This window comes from Phallusia mammillata, chromosome 2 (genome assembly GCF_965637545.1).
Source record: "Phallusia mammillata chromosome 2, kaPhaMamm4.hap1.1, whole genome shotgun sequence".
NCBI classification, from domain to species: domain Eukaryota; kingdom Metazoa; phylum Chordata; class Ascidiacea; order Phlebobranchia; family Ascidiidae; genus Phallusia; species Phallusia mammillata.
The window spans coordinates 13391803-13409393 of NC_137253.1; the positions used below are offsets into that span (position 1 = coordinate 13391803).

General features: G+C 37.9%; 1 protein-coding gene across 4 annotated transcripts in view; it reads left to right on the forward strand.

The window, feature by feature from the left end:
• LOC145213794 (E3 ubiquitin-protein ligase HUWE1-like) overlaps positions 1–17591 on the forward strand; it is a 94597-nt gene that overhangs the window by 52470 nt on the left and 24536 nt on the right. For all 4 annotated transcript variants that reach the window (XM_080082192.1, XM_080082193.1, XM_080082196.1 and 1 more), the window contains exons 44-52: positions 5937–6120; positions 7418–7607; positions 8563–8745; positions 9112–9170; positions 9573–9687; positions 10787–10914; positions 15085–15213; positions 16447–16667; positions 16971–17190. In XM_080082192.1, the coding sequence (XP_079938318.1) occupies positions 5937–6120; positions 7418–7607; positions 8563–8745; positions 9112–9170; positions 9573–9687; positions 10787–10914; positions 15085–15213; positions 16447–16667; positions 16971–17190 (1429 nt within the window). The remainder of the gene's footprint in view (positions 1–5936; positions 6121–7417; positions 7608–8562; positions 8746–9111; positions 9171–9572; positions 9688–10786; positions 10915–15084; positions 15214–16446; positions 16668–16970; positions 17191–17591) is intronic.

The following is a 17591-nucleotide window of genomic DNA, read 5'->3' on the forward strand; positions in this document are numbered from 1 at the left end:
AGTTTGTTATAAAAATGGATTTTTTATTTTTATTTGTTTGTAAAAGCGATATAAGCGCAAACCGACTTGGGCTGTGACCGACCGTACATTTAAAAAACATACATGTGTTTCAGAAAACTTGACTTATAGCCCAACATCGTATTACACGAAAGTAAAAAAAATTGTACAACCATTGTATGTTAAATTACAATTTTTTGTGACTTCTTGTATTTATTCTTTCTGTTTCGCAATCTTAGCGAAAAGCCTTGAACACAACTGTTACCTACGTAATAACCCTTACCGTTCTTAAGAGTTGTTACATTTGCAGTAAAACCACCTGCAAGAACTGACCCAGTCACTTCGTGCGATTGGTGATACCGATTTAGATACGTTTCAGTGCCCCGGCCATTTATGTTTGTTTCGTTGAATCTCGAGAATTTGGGACAACCTACAAAATAAATCATAGTACGCCAGGCCCATTGAAGCCGTTATACCGAATCAGCTGATGAAAATGGTAACCGGGTAATTCGATATTATGCTTTAACGGGCCTAACTATGATTTTATAAGTGTGCTATGGTCGCTGGTCTGCATGAATGCTTCAGGGCCGATCCCATTTGTGAATTTATGTTCATCTTAACCTACAAAATAGGTTTGCTTTGCTTACTTTATTTTCATTTTGGCCGTAAATCTCAGAGCAATTGTTATAACCAATCAAGGATGTAGATAACCTTCGATAATCGTAACGCGCACACCATTATTGATGTCCTGATCGCATCACACGGTGTACAACTGGTTTTCAGACAAATTGTGGATCTCTCGTTTTCAATTTTAAAATCGCATTTGCAAATACTTTCTGGCACGGCATTAAAAAAATCGCGCTTATACTTAAAGCGACGTGTAAGTAAATGGTTAAAATGTTTTGGCAGCCTGTTTAATAATTTTTCGTAAGTTATGTTGTTAATTAAAAACATTTACTGTCCCGGGCGATGTCTTTAAAGATTACAACCTATTTTACGGGCAATTTCGGCTGAATACAGCGCTCTGTGTTGGGGGCTTGTCACCTTTAATTCATTGAAGTATTAAATGCAAATTTTGTGGTCAAGGTTACGACCACAATGTTTGAAAATGATTCCACATTCTCGTTAGTCAGTTGCTGTTTTAATCACACTGGATCTATATGACATTTGATGCCATCATTAACATTCACGTCTGTCTAATATCAAAGTGAACTGTTTGTTATCAGTAACAGCGTTTTTTTGCTGTATTGACCAAAAATTTAGTTTAAGTGCTACGTTTGGTACATTACCATGGTTCTAAATCATTTGAGCAATAAAAAAACTGACATGACTTTGACAACAGTAAACGTATACCAGTGTTTTTCAACCTTTTTCACCCCCCTTACGCATTCTAGCAACCAAATGAAACTTACGAACCTTTTTCAAAAGTTACCATTGTTTCACATCAGCTGTATGTAACTTATACACGCCAGAACTGAAATACCAAAATATACCTCTAAGTAGATTCTAGGTTCAAAATATTGACTTTTTGACTGTCTTTATAAATATTTTACTGTTTGTTTCTGGTTAAACTACCTTTTTATTATTTAAGAATAGCTGTTGCGATCGCCAGTAAAAGGTCATACGACCCTGAAAGGGGGTCGCGACTTAGCGGTTGAGAACTTCTGGTCTAAACGTTTTGATTTGCGACATTTGCAAATGGGTTTTGCTGCTCAATTATCAGCCAATATATAAAAGAAATCTGCCTGAACACAGACAAATAAGAAGCTGCCATCCAATTAAGACAATTATTCGTTGGCTTAGGTACACAATTCACAGTTCTAAATATTCTGAGCAAAACATATACAACAGAAACTGTCAGAAGGATGTAATGTTTTACACTTAAATACTGGCTTGTGTCTTTTTGCTCAGAGTTTGTTGGCTATTTTCTATCTTATGTTTTAAATATTTTTTATGTCCGCATTCTGCATAGATATTATCAACTGCGTTAGGAGAGTTTTGATTTAAATGCGCATAGAACTGAAAAAATAGTCTTTCTAAAGCAATGGACACAAAATATGCAACTTAAATTCTTTAAAATATTCAACGTCGTCTAAATAATTAGAGCTTTTGACAAGAAATACGGTTGGCAAAGATGTCTCTGTGATTAGAATGTTGCAGACGTTATCGCTTTGGGATAGACAGGAATTCCCCAAATGACATTTTTCTAATTATTTGCCATGCAGCTTGGAAAACCCCGCGTAAGGAGTAAGAAATGCTTTGGAAACGAGCTTCCTACTGGTACAAAGATTGCTTTAATTGTCACCAATGCTTAAGCTAGCCGGCAATGTCATTTTAGATTTACTTTGTGTGTGATGAGTTGCTCCAAACTTCAGTTTTTGTAAAAAAAAAGTGGGACAATTGGACGTTTTAGTTTTGTGCTGATGTATTGGTCCTAAATTTAGTTTTATGTGCAAAAACTCATCAACATTGCTAAAATATGTGAAGAAATATGTTGCTGTGTTTTATGGTTTCACCAGATTCTTCCGATTTATGATATTTAAGCATTTGTCTTTCTCAAATTATGCTTTTCGGGTTTCAATGCGAGCTTCGGCCATTTTGGTATTCCTAGTTGAAAAAGCACCGCAAGATTACAATAAAAAGGGGGAAGGGGGTATGTTGCAACTGAACACTTCTATACCCACCCCAAAACCCGAGGATAAAACAAAACACTGCATTGCACGTGACGAAAAATATTCTGTAGCTCACATGAAATACTGTAAGCTTCCGAATCAACGCCATATTCGTGCATAAGTCGCGCATACAATACCTAAAAACACGAAAACGTGAAATTCAAATATATCCGTCGTGGCAGGTGGAAAGCGATTCTTCTGCAAGTTTATTTGCGAAGTATACAAATTTACTGTACAAAGCAAGTTGCTCTGCAGAACCAGCAAAAATGTTCTCGCTTCAATGGCACGGGTTCGTGCTCTAATACACGCAGCGCTGCTCGCACAAACCACAAGAACGCCGTCTAGTTGAGCCTGGAGCGCAGTCGAGTGCAAACTTTATTGCCTGACGACTAGCTGTGCAACCGCTGATGTCGACTGGAGCCTCTACCCAGGCACCAGAGCAGCGTTTCTCAACCTTAAGTCCGCGGACTCAAGTCAAGTCCACAAGGTTTTCGTGAGTCCTCGAACTGCCATGACATTTTGAGTTTTGTATATTTAAGTTCCGGAATTGTTGTGATGAGCCAAGAAACAGCCCGATACCGAAAAGGCTGTAAAACTCTGCATCACACTTATAATTATAACTCCGACGTACTCCAGCTTGCCTGGTCGAGTGTTGTCAGGTCAAATTATCAAAACCACTCTGCTTGTGAAAACAAGCCCCCAAAAGCGCAACTGCGAAGTAAATCAAAACACGGCCAAAACGATCCCTATTATAACGTTATTTAACTGCTTGCAAAGACGCAGTGATATCAAAATGCATGTAAAATAAAAAAATGCCTTTTTAAAAACGCAACCAGTGATGTCAACCCGCAACTCGATGTCAGGAACCAGCCCAATTGGGCGGGTAAACCGTCAACACTCCCCGGGTCCTACCTAGATAAGGGAGTTACGTCAATGGTAAATACGGTATCGAACAGTACAAATTTTACCACGTCACCACACCCCGTATAATTATAAAGAGGCACCTGAGGTTTTATAGCGGATCATTGTGACGTAACACTCTAGGGAAAGGCCAAAAAATCCAGCAAGCTTTGACGTCACAGCATCGATTTCTGTGCGAAACATGGTATGGCAAACACCTCATTAGGTTTTCCAAGCACGATACAATCTTTTTTTGAAGTAAAACAGTCGACAAAGACAGATTTTTGTTATCTTTACAACGTTCATCTTTGTGACGTTGAAACATTTGCAAAGAAAAACAACCCTAAATATCCTGATTTTATAAGTTGCAGCGGTAAATTTGGTTTGCAGCTGTAAATTAATTTGTTTTTCCTAAAAATAGTTTGAAAACGTTAGTAAATCCCACATTTATTTGATTGACAAATCGCAGTCCTCTGAGATGTGTTTTACCGGCACCAGTGGTTGTCTTACGCCGGGTTGTGGTGAGCTATAACCTGTGTGATTTATTCACGGAACCTGCATTAGGTAGGCTACCAACCCATTGAGTAGCGTCCTGCTGGCGTCAGCATGTCAGCTTTTTTGACATCTTGTCCACGTGTGTGGCGCTTGTCCCAAAGGGCATGGAAATACCTGCTGTAAGCCTTTTAGACTGTCCACATAAATCATGTTGATTTGCATTATGTATTTTGTTTATGATGGGTCGTACCCTTTGACTGATCCATGTGTATGTGGTGCCTCTGGGCCTACTGTAAATATTGATGAAAGATAACGCTGGTAAAATACCAGTACTGTCATCTGCAATAAAGTTCTGCATTTTTGTCACGTGCAAATTTCAACTATTCGATTAGGTTTACGGAAAAAGCAGTGCTGTTTTCGTTCTCGTGGTTTTAACTTGCTCATGAATTTGTTGTGAAATGTTAATTTATAAAAAATGCTTAAAATAAATTCCCTTAAATGTCTAGCCCACCTGATGTAAAGCAAACATATCAAATCCTAAACTTGGAAATGCCAAGGCTCAGTGGTAACCGAGAAACCCGTTCAAAACCGCATCTTTTCCCGCGCGCCGGCGCCAATTCAAACAGCGAACCCGGCTGGAACTTTGCGGTGGGCGGAGGCTCTGTTTTTCTGGGTCATAGGAGAGGAGCCAGTCACGTACGTTTTGCCGCCGACTTCGGCAGGAGAAACGATCCGCCGGCCGCAATACGCGTCATTATCGGCGGCGGAGACAACGTTTTACAGTCAATCGGAACTGTCTTAAGCTGAACTGTAGCGAAGGGCTAGGTAGTGCAAATAGTAAATGCTGTGTGCTTTGGTTAAGTAAATGTGTTAAAGAGAGTGACAATTGTGGTTGTTACAGGCTTGTGCGAATCGCATTAACTTGCGTTGTTTAATCCGCGAAGGCCAAGTAGTCATGGTTTTTGAAGGAATTACCAAAGTTTATGTTAAGATTTGCTGCCGTTATTCTACTGCATCCAGCAGTTTTTGACAGCATTGCTGTACAGTTTTAGACTTGTTATAATCCGTTCTTCAGTTCAGGACATAGCAAAACTGTCTAGATTAGCTTATAGGCTAGTTCCAATTCTGACACCTGTTCAAACTTTTTGACTCCTCAGACTCAGTTTTGTAATTATTCGCAGCGTTTGACTTCTCCAATAGTGCTTACACCCCGTTAAAACGAAAATGTTTGTGCATTTTAACAGTCATGATATTAACAACCGGCGTACTTTATAAGCAAACACCGTTGACTGCACTTCGACTATTACCGTGGTGGTTTAGCGGCCATTAGAGCTCTTTAGTGCAGCCGGCAAAGGCCCTCGCTGTTCCCGCCATTTTCGTTGATGACATCAGCTGTAACCGCACTGTCTGGCAAATGGCGTTCTTGTACCTTCCGACCAGATAAGGCTTCCCGACCGGGAAAAGATGACGATTGTGTTTATGTTGACATCATTTTGTCGCTATTACGAAAACAACGCCTAGGTTAAGGGCGCAAATGTTGATGTTTTTAGGTAATCACCTTTTGAAAGGAAAACTTATTTAGCAATGTTGTCAAAATTCAACTGCATGTTTTTGTTTTATGTGAATAAATATACAGAAACCTGGCGATTTGTGGACATTTACTGCAAAGAACTCTGTGTTTTTAACCTGACTTTATTATTTTTTAAATCCAAGGTGCAAATACTGTTATCCAAGTAAAAACCATTACTCAGCTATCAGAATTAAGTTATAAAGGAAGTTGTTTGCTCATAAAACGGCTTTATTGAAAACTGTTTGTTTTGATTTTGGTGCTTTGCGGCTTCTCAGCCTTTACAATTTCTTTTTGTATTCCAGACTCACCAGAAGTGGACAAGATGGTGGACACTCGAGGGCACTCATGTTTGCAAGGCTTGGAGGCCCAGCAGCACTTCTTAAATTACGCCACAGTCATGGTTACGTCGGTTTTGCATCACTTGCTACCTTGCTGCTTCGTCACGTGCTGGAAGATGACGACACCATTCGGATTTCTATGGATCGGGTACGTGCCACCTTAAGCCGGATTTAGTCAGAAAAATGAATACCGATCTTGCCACGTGTTGTCATGTATGTGTGTATAGATTCCAACAGTATAGAATAGTGAGACCATTTTGCAGCAATATGTACATGTTAATGAATGTCTTGAATGCTTGTCCGGGAACAGTGAACTGGCTGTCTTGGCGAATCAAGCAAACCTGTTTCTACACGATCTCTTTGCCATGATACACAATTTTTGATGGCACCCCTGGAAAAAGTCAACAGAACAGAGTCTGAATACTTTATAATGTTGTAGTGTTGTACCATCCCCTCTCTAATTCAACAGCTTCCAATTCATGTTATGCTGCCCGCGCCTAATCAAACTGCCGACAGACAAGCGCACGTACATGTAACTGGCGTTTGGCATTTTGTGACAAACCAGTCCAAGTTCAATGCCACACAATCCTTTTTGCGTCGCCAAAGGTTCTTCTCCATTCTCCGTGTATTGACTGCGGCGGCTCGCAGACAGTTTGCTCTTTCTCTTCTTTATTTCTTTCTTTGCTGCTCATTTTTCGGCGCGCACCTTTACCAGTTTCCAAGAAGGCGAAATCAGGAGCAACCGCAGCTCCGGGGAGCACTCCCGGAGGAGTGGGAGTTAAGCTGGTCACGTCCATACACCGTCGCTTGTATGATAATTATTTGCTCAATGGCGAAGAGTGCTGCGACGGTTCGGTGCAATTCGTCTGGGCCATTTTGGGAACAGGCTGATGGCATTCATTGCTACTTTTGCCTATCCTTTTCCCAAACCTTGCCTGTTACGCGGCAGTAATTTTTTTTTCGTTTTACCTGATCGAACAGTTATACAAAAAAGTGAGTTAATTTGTCAGAGAAAAGCATAAATTTATAACACTTATTATTAAACATCTCACGTTTTCTCAAGCCTATTTTGTTTTTTTGTCTTTCAACCTTACTAAATGTGGTATTGCAATCTTTCGTCATTGCCGGGTCTGTCACACAGTATTTTTAAACATGATTATTTTTCCGTGAAGATTCAGCATTTTTTTCGGCGTTGGTGACTGTCAAAGTAGTTATTCAGCATTGTTTGCAATTTTCAAACGGAAAATAAAGAATGGTTTTAAATTTTCCCATTTTAAGCTGCATATTGGATGGCAATCCAAGACCTTCTGTGTAGCCTTAAAATTTCTTCATTTTTTACCTAACTAAGAGTGGCTACCAATTTTCATACACCCGTACATACATAAAAATCCAATATTCTAACTCTAGCAGCACCGTGACCTAATAAATCTCAAATTTTCTTTCAGACGATCCGCGGAATCGCTGCAAGTGGCGCTGGCAATGCAAGTTGTGGGGTGAGCAGTGGTAGCATGGGCAGTAGGGAGTTGCACTACGTGCTGAGAGCTTTGGCCCCGGCAGCATGTCATCATCCTGACTTATTTGTCGAAGCCTGCTGTGACAACCTGCGCATCGTTCTACCGCCAACTACCTGTCGAAGTAAGTCATTGTTACCTATCACTTAAAGCGCTAAAGATGAGTCAATTTTTGTTAAGGCCTCAGGGTTATAGACTATAACTTATAGTGTTGATTTTAACATTTGGAAAAACTTGTTTGTGACAGATTTACTTGTACTTCAAATTTAAATCTTGAAGCAGCCACGTTGTAAAACAGATTTAATTACTATTGTGTCACTTTTTAGCGTTGAAAAGCGTTGTAAGGTGCTCAAATGTAACGTTAAAACAATTTTTACCCGTAACCGTATTGTCTTTTAAGCAAAAAAAAATTGCAAATTGTTTGTGATAAACTTCAAGCCAATTAGTGAAGTTAATAGTCGGGCCTTGTTTGATATTAATACTGAATATTTGGAGCGTTGATTTTTTTCATTTAGATTATGAACATGGTATGTTATAATGTTCACAATATCTGATGCCATAATTAGCATCGGGGCTTATAATTGTTTTAGTCATAAAGCATGTCGCTTGAGCCCAACATAAACTGGGTAGGAATATATGTTTCAAAAATTATGCCTATCCATTTCGTTTCTTTTTTGTTTCGTATAATTATGACGAAATCAAGACAGTTTGATTCTAGGTTAAAAATGTCGATTATCCATTTCGTTTCTTTTTTGTTTCGTATAAATATGACGAAATCAGACAGTTTGATTCTAGATTTAAAATGTCGGTTATTCCTTTTAATTCATATTGCACACTAAAAGTTAAATCATATTTACATGAGCCTACAAAAAACTATCTGAAAGTCTACAACATACAATTTACTGTGAAGGTTTAGTTTTTTTGTTTTCCCACTTTCGTTTAAAATACTGATTACCTTTTTGCAGGTAACTGCAGGACACAGTCTTGGTACCACTCATTTGCAGTTGCACTACTGTGAAATATTTAAGTTCTCACTTTCATGGATCTTATTTCCATATTTTTATCGTTCTTATTTTTAGATATCGATACAGAAGAAGCAGCCTTGACTAGTCCGAGCGGCGTTCAATTGCTAAAACCTTCAGTTCGTTTACAATCCCCTCAACCGTGTCCTCCATCCGATTTGCCACCGGTTGTCACGGAAACCATGCGATTGCTTCTTGATGCGCTTGTTGCTAAGAAACGATACAACATCACTGCAACAGGTATGTAGCTAAAAGTCATCATTTTGTTTCACCAAATTTTTGTCATTTATTACCAACCCTTTTGTATTGTAAGGTGTTATTGCTTCTGTGTTTTTATTTGGCAAGTTTGAATTTATGTTGGCCCCAGAATCTGTCGTCAAAGTTTACATTTTAATTCTTTTTTGAATAAGAATTCAGGTTAAAAACGCCTGTCAAACTTTGCATGTAATTCCTACGTGAAGAAGTGCGTTTCACAATAGACGTAATGACTTTCATTTGTCGTTTGCTTGTGTGTGAGCTCGTTGTAAATTTGAGTTAATGTAAACTTTAGTTTGTGTTACATATATATAACGTTCGTTAATCTACTTCCATCGATATTTATTGCAGATGAACCAATTGCTCCCATCACATCTGAAGGCAGCGAACAAGAGAAACCATCACCACAGGTTAAAACTCATTTTGTAACTACTGTTTTGCTTAGGTTTAGGAAATAATCCGATTTCCATGATAAACTTATTTTTGCTGTCGAAAATCGCCACGTTTTTACTTTATGGGATTGGTAGTGGCAGACCAGCTATTTTTTTTGAGATGTCGTCGAAAAAACTTGAGCGGCATTCCAAACGTAGTTTTGTTTTTATTAGCTAAGTAAGTGAACTGAATTAAACTATCTTTGATACTTAAATAATCACAGCTCGTGCTTTAAGGATGCAATCATAAAAAATGTGAATGTACAACAAGAAAACGTCTTTAGTCGACAATAACAGGACGCGACTTTTCATAGCATAGTGTCTTTAAGCTTCACGACAGTTGGACTCCATTTTTTCATTTCGCTCTATTTCTTTGCACAGACTGAAAATCCCCCTGCACCAACTTCGACTGAAAGTACAGCCGCAACTCCAGCGAAACCTTCCACAAGCGACGTTTTAACCCAGAGCGAAACCACGACGAAGTCTACACAATCAGGTAGAGGTTATGCTTAAATTAATTAAAAGCAATCTTTGTCATAAGATTTTGGAAAGCAGTAGTGACGTCATTCGAGTTTAATGTGGTCGGGACAGTTTGAATTTTGCAACATTTGAGGTATATTTAGTACAGCAATAAGATAAAAAGCTTATCACCCAAACGGTGTGTAATAAGGTTAGATAACATATATTTTACGGATTTATAAAAAAAATGGCCTCGCTGCATGTTGTTTTAGCATTAAGATTGAATTTGCAATTTAGAAAAAAAGGTTTTGCCAATGGCAATCGACGTGACAATTGATTTGATAATATCCTCATCATGATTTAACTTTTCTTCCAAAACTGATTGCATAATTAGCTATTTCCTATCATTTTGCTTCTTTCTTAAATGTTTTAAATTTGAACAAAAATATTTTAAACCAACATTTCGAAATCACTGCTGGTAACTGCAGTTTGTAATGTTCTAAATTAACAGTGCACGTAAATAGCGATATAATGAACAATATACCGTTTGCATGCATTGTGCATTGCCTAAAATTATGCTCTTTCAAACTATAAGTTTTGATACATTACCACCGTCAGCACCTGCCCACATAACCGTAGAAAGACTGCGGTCGGAGTACTATCTCAAACCCCCACGAACCCCGGGCCTAGGCGCCACACCGAATCAACCGGTCACCAATTCGCATTCACCACCATATGGCAAGGCGTCAGGGCTGATCCCAGTTAGGAATTTATGTTCAGCTTAACTGATTTCAAACCCTTTTTTGCTTTCGGGTTATGCATTCAAATCCTCGTTTTAGGTTTGCCCACAAAACACGAAATAAAACTTCTTAGTACGTAACAGTGTTATAGAGGAATCGACTACTTATTCGGCTATGCCCTATTACTAACAAACTCTAACACAAGAAAAACAAACCTGACTCTTATTACGTCACCGTGTGCGGTCATGATGTTTGATATCAAATCAAAAATAGAAGTTGTATGCTAATGCCTCCACGGATCGGCTGTGGTCATTAAAAAACTATTTGCAACGGGATGTTGTAAAATGAAAACTTTTACTTTTCCTGATGCTAACTCGTTCGTCGTTTGTACCACAGATGAGTTACTAGTGACCAACTCAGCGATACTGCGGCTCCTTGCGGAATTGGTTCGCTCCTATCCGTACTGCTCGTACCTGGTGACAGGACACCATTACACTGCAGACCAAGATACTTTGGTGCAACAGGTAAAAACAAATATGTTTTTATTGGTTTAGCTTTAATTTCTAAACGACAGTTTTCATTCCAAGATCCTTGTGCATCTTTAACGGTCGGAAAAGTTATTCTCCTGTGTTCAGTGTTTAAAAAGCCAAAAATTAGACATTTTTTACAAACTTATTGAAATTTTGACTCTGAAAAAAAGCGATTTCCAGCCGTTGATAGCAAATGTGTGGTGCAAGGTTGAAACCTTGTGGCACACCGCGCCAAATACATTTACCCGGATTAGACTTAGTGATTTGGTTTTGTGCAAGCTGTGAACACAGCAACATATTTCTTGTTCCAAAGATTTATTAAGTAACCTTCTTGTATAAACTTTTAGGTTTTATAACTGCTTTATAAAAATTTGCTGTAACTGAGGCGCCTGTTGCTTTGTAGTGCTGTAAGCGTAAAATAGGTCATGGTTAATCCGCGGGTTTGGAGTTGGAAGATGCTGACTGTTATGCAATTACTTAAAAAGTGTAAATCGCGAAGTACTATTTTTCTTGTGTATAATGTGACTCGTGTAGAAAGGTTAATTGTCGCTGGCCCGCACAATCGAGCAAAAATTTGATTTTGCACGGTGCTTAATTACGGTTTGCATGCCGCTGGATGCACACCCCTGACTCAGACGAAAAATGTATGCCTCGACTGTTGGTTTGACGCAAATTCCCGGATTTTGCACCAAAAACGCGTCAAGCGTGTTTTTTATGCAGCGTGTACTGTAAGCTAGCTTCAAGCATAACCCTTTAAGTAAGTTCAATTCGAAAGTAGGGATGTAATTAAATTGGAACGTATGATTTTAAGCAATTTTAAGTAAAACCGTACCGCAAAAGTTACATGTGCAAAATGTCAATTTTTTGAAAATACTGTTTCATGTTTTCTACAAATATCTTTTTCCAGCAGGGCCTATATGTTTGCAGTACAATTCATTCTACATTGGGTGTTGTAACAGCCATAACTATATGCTCTACAAGACGTTTGTGGGTTTGAAATCAGTTGTATTGATTCAAATTAGCCTTTCGGATTGCAGCGCCATTTTGATTAGTTCCTGCCACGCCACGACCTAAAGGCTCTTGGTGCTTTGTCCTTTGCAATTTGTCCTTTGAAACAAAAGTGATTAATATTGCAATGGATCTGTATAGTATACAAGGAGTTAGTATGCCAGATGTAGGATTGCTTGTGAAAAAATCACCTTATGGGTTTGAGCGAAAGCTATATTGTCCTTAAATTGCATTAAATTTCTATATCACCACATGCTGTGTATTGAAATCGCTTTAAAGTACCCTGAATCCAACTGTTCTGATTAAATACCCCATCACAAAAATATTGAAAAATGGAGTAACCGACAATATCTCTAACAAAACAAGCCAGCTCATATAAGTTGTTTCTGTTTAGTATCCAAATCCACCTTATAGTGGTTGGCAACCAACAGAGCAAAAGAATGGTCATGCTGTGTCTGGTTACGCATTGACAGTTTTATTTATCAAGCTGTACTATGTTTTTTCTTAATCATTTGCACAGTTTTTTGTCTACAAGTGAAAAATCAACAAAAACATCACCACAAAGAAAATGCGAATCGATTTGTTCAAATTTACACCTGACATTGATAATTTTTTTACCCTATTATAAATGGGCAAATTTGTTGTTTACCAAGCATTGGTGTATCTTGTTTATCGTCATTTGTAGCATCAGATTATTTGGGTATATTGTTCTCGGAATTTGTTTACACAACATGTCTATTCACAAACATGCATTTGACAAAATAATATTTAACCATGCAATAAAGATCTTGAGGGATTCAACGTAATAGCAGTACAATACCAGTACCCAATGTACGGGTTTCCAGCTCCAACATTTAAACAGCTTGTAATGAAAACAAGCGTATATGTCCAAACGGTGTGGCTTTACCAGTTATTAGATAACCGCAACAAGAAGTAATGTTTGTTATGAAATCATTTTCGGAATTTTAGTGCCAATTAGGAACGCTGTGATAACAAAATCAAGCCCGGCGTATACCCGAATTTGCCACGCATTACATAACCAAAACCGTCATGTTGAGCTCTTGCTTTGTGCCCAGTTAAATTGTAACGCAGGGGCAAATTTAAATGCATCGTGTTGCAGCATGTGTCAGCGCTGCTATGTGGCACTTGGCATCAATACCTACGTAGGGCATGTATTTTAGGCTTATTACTGTCACGATTAAAAAGCGCTGCATGGCATGTAGCGTGAGAAGCAAGACTTAACACGCAGATGCTACTCAGGCCACAGGTCTTATGCAGTAACTAGGCCAAAATGCAATATTCAAGTGATAAGAGTTTTTACTGCTAAACGCTGCAAACCTGAGTTAAAACGAGTAAATTATTCCCCGTTTGGCACGCTTTTTTGCTGTAGGATGAGGTTTGCTGTAGACAGAAAGGAATTTTTTTTTGCAAAGCTCTGCAAACCTGGGGAGAAGATTAATTCCTAGTTTAGCACGTTTTTTAACCCATGTTAATGACCTTGCACGTTGTGTTTTGTCTTGTATTTTTAGCTAGAGTCTGTTCTGTTTTGTTACACGCTCGAAGCTGACAGAATCTGTCATTCAGAGATGAGTCGAACTTTTTTTAGGTCGTTTTTTTAGACGCGCTGAAATCGTATGATAAAGACCAGACTTGCTTATAGATTAAAAAAAAAGGTTTTATACATGTATGTTTGTGCCTTGCAACTGGCACGCACGACATTGCATGCTCACAAAAAGCCAAAATACTTAGTCCGATCCAACAAAAAATATTTATTAACGTTTCTTACGCAAATTTGGCTCGAACCTAACTTTAAATATCCAAACAAATGCTTTATAGGTTTATCACAGGTATAATAAAGTTGACATTGTTTAACTGGTACCTGCGATCAGTTTAATAAAGACTTGGTTTTCCGCTGTTGTTAAAATATCATTTGTGAATTATTGTAAGATATCACCTCAATATTATATATATATGTATATAGCAATAAAGGTAAAACATATTTTTTCTTGGTCACACTTCAACAGAAAATAAACGTTTAAATTATGCAGCATTTTCATGGCCCATGTTTTTTTTTGTTTTTCCGTTTGATTTAAGTGCCATTTCAACTTATCGTTGAAACTTTTAATATACAAGTTAAAGGTTGCTTGTAACTACTAGATACCTCGAAGTGTTGATGTATTTTTTGCTGTTCATCTTGACTGCAAGTGCTCTGTTGCTCGATTTAGTAAACGCGCATCAAAGAAACTGAACACTCTCTAAAGTGTGCCGTGTTATGTCTGGTTCCAAATATGTTTGCATATTACTGGATTAAATTGTAATTAATCTTGATAAATGTGCCCTGCCCTCATATAAAATGACATCACAGCGCACTGGCCTTAAAAGCTCAATTTATCATTTTTGAATGTTTTTTTGTATTTATGTATTTTTTTGTTTGAAATTTATAATAAGGGTTTCTCGTACTCAATGTCTCGATGATTTTATTACGAATTGTTATTTTTTTAGTTTGTATTAAAATTGTTTCTAAAAGCTGCAGCAGCCTTGGAGCCTCTTATTTACGTTCAAATTATCTGATGCAATTATTTCTCAAAAATTATTGTTTTGACTCTGTTGTGTGCATCTGAAAGATAATGTCGGTCTTGGAAACGAAACTAATTCAAACATTTTGTTTCAATCGTAAAATTTCTTAGCACAAAGACGCCTGTCAAGCATGTCGAAGGCCAAAGCTTTTGTACCATTGGGGCTTTTCATTTACTAATAGATTTGGTGCAATTTCTATTCAAAAGTATATGTGGACACCATTTTTAAGCAGTATAAACAATTGGCAGCTTCACGATTAAATACGGGAAAATCTTGAATAACATTTTCTGAACAACCCATTCAAATGCTATTGCTGTTTTTCACTTTTAAAATATTCATACATAACTTAGGCTTTGAGGGCTTTGCGGCTGTTACCTAAATATTGTGAGCAAATGGCTCTAATTTTCTTATATTAATGATTTTCAGCTCAGTCCTTCTAAAATTTGAATAATATTGACGATCTTACTGTTTTACACAATTCTACTTGTTTTCAAGCGTTTCAGTAGTTAAGTTTATTGACATAATAGTTAACACCCAAGACTCACAACCCTGTACCAACCAATGCAATTTTTTCTCCAGGATTGTAGCGCTTTATCGTTTATTCTCGATCATCTGTTAATACCCCGACCAAAGGACAACACAACCTCGGTGTCAACCGGTGATACAGCCACAAAGCCAAAGTCGCAGACGCCAGACACACAAAGCAAGGTACGTGTCTGACAACCTCTGTCGCAGTTACAATTGTTGTGTGTTACAAGGTACAACTGCTGTAACTGTTTCGAAATACGTTAAAGGAAATCGGTGAATGTTCCCTCAAAATAATCGAATCAAAAATATTCTGTATCTGAAAATTTGTTATTTACCATCAAATGTCAGGTTTCAAATATTTTCTTTAAACCAACTAAAATATACCACTGATAAGAAAGGTTCGTTGTTAAAATTAGCGACATTGTTTGTCTTAGCAGCCAATTGGTTAAAATAAAGTTGCAAATTTCTGCAGCCTGCTGTTAAACCCAAAACAGGAGTTGCAAAAAACAAAAAAAAATAAACGGTACAGGATGATAAACAGCAAAATTTTGTTATTGGTGTTTTTTTGAGTTATTTTAGCGGGCGAATCAGGTTTGGTAGTAGGATTTGAGGTAAAAAAACGAACTTGCCAACATTACCGCTTTTAAATTTATTCCCAGCTCCATCGGTTACTTCACACAGCTGGTGAGCGTTTTTGAGCGCCACACTTCGTTTTTCGAAAGACGTTTGGCAGAGCTTAGATTTCCCGTTCCTGTTGTGACTAGATTACCAGTGCAGCCTTATTTGTAGCTAAACATTTTTCACCGAAACTTCAGTCACTACCTCTGGGCATTACTAATTGCCATCGGACTGTGAATAGAAACTGACATAAACCGAAACATAAACTTCGATTGCCGCATATTCTTTGACGTATGTAACTTACGTCATCTGTGTTTCGTTGACAAAAATCATTCGGAAACAAATTTGTAATGTTTGATTGTGTTATTTCAATATTATTTAACCTTTATTTCAATATGTTTTTCGAACGTTTTTCTTTGAACTAAGATTTTTTACGGATATTTCCCAAATTTTAAGTTTAATATCATTTTATATGAGAGTTTGACAATACAGTAAACCTCGGTTAATCTAGACCCGTTTGGACCAAGAAATTTGTTTGGATTAAGCGAAGATCCGGATTAACCAAAGTCGATTAGTTCCAGCCTCGCCACATTACAAATCATTTGTATCTCGAGTTTTGTCCGAATTAGGCGACGTTTAACCGAGGTTTGCTGTAATTTATGGTTTCAGCATTTGGCTCTTTTGCTACTTTGTCAAAAAATTATTGCGCAAGAATTATTGACAATTTTTTTATTTTGTGGAAACTTTACTTAATTTCAAAAACGAATTCCTAACTAAAAAACATGTTTACTTCAGGATGGCTCCAAAGACTCGTGGGACCAGGATTGTCCAGCTCTTGCTCGTGTCCTTCTGGCCTGTTTGGCCGCGAGTCATCCTTCACAGCAGTCGGTAGGTACAGCATCGGACCCACATGCCATTCTGGTCGGTGAAATTAAATCAGCGCTCTCTCGCGCCCTCCACATTTCCGAGTCGCCGCAGAAGCATGTCCGCTTAAGGGCGCTACTTGACATAATAACGTAAGTGATTAGAAAATTACTCTGATGTGACTTGTGTTTATAATGCTGTTTTCTGGTGTTTCCCCCTCCCCCACTATACATAACATTTCATATAACAGATCCTATTGACTTAAGTTGAACTTGCAGAGCAATTAAATTAAACACTCATGTTCGTGACAACATATCCCAAATAACGAAGTCTTTAAATTTGTTCTGCTTACTTCAACATAGCCACTTAGACAAGTATATTTGACTGCCTTACACCAAATGTATCAGTTATTCCAGACCCGCACCGAACTATATGTATGTTACATTTTCTTTTAGAACCATTATAGAATGTACGTCAAAGCCTACACCTCAAAGTCGTCGACCATTGGGTCAGTCTCAGTCAGCTGACCAATCCAATGACCAATCAAGTAGCCACATACCTCGCCTCATGATCAGACGAGGGCTGGCCACTGATTTGGCCAAGATTCCTCACTTTATTGACCTGGGGTCACCCGATATGTCGTCAACAGTGAACTCTACGTTGAGACCGCTAGAGGTGAGTGACTGTTTTGCGAGATTTATATTAGACACCGACTTTATAGTATTGTACGTTTGAGGCTATATCTGCACCAAAAGTTTTCAGTATTTTTTGGGCACTTTTTTTCCATGTAGTGGTTTTAATTGGACAATCAAAGTTTGTTTGACAAGTGTTTGTAGTCTGTGTTCCAAGTAGCTGGGTATTTATGATGCAATATTGTATCTCTTTGTGTATAAAGCGTATATTTTGAATAACTTCGTTTTAAATCGATGCAAAAATAACTTTTCTGCTACCTACTAATTGGATAGTTTGGGGGTAATTCCTTTATTTAAGAGTTGTCGTACCATGGTTGTTATTTTATAACAAAAAATTAAAATTAAATTAAAAATACTTGTACTGCAGTCAAGTTTTAACACTCA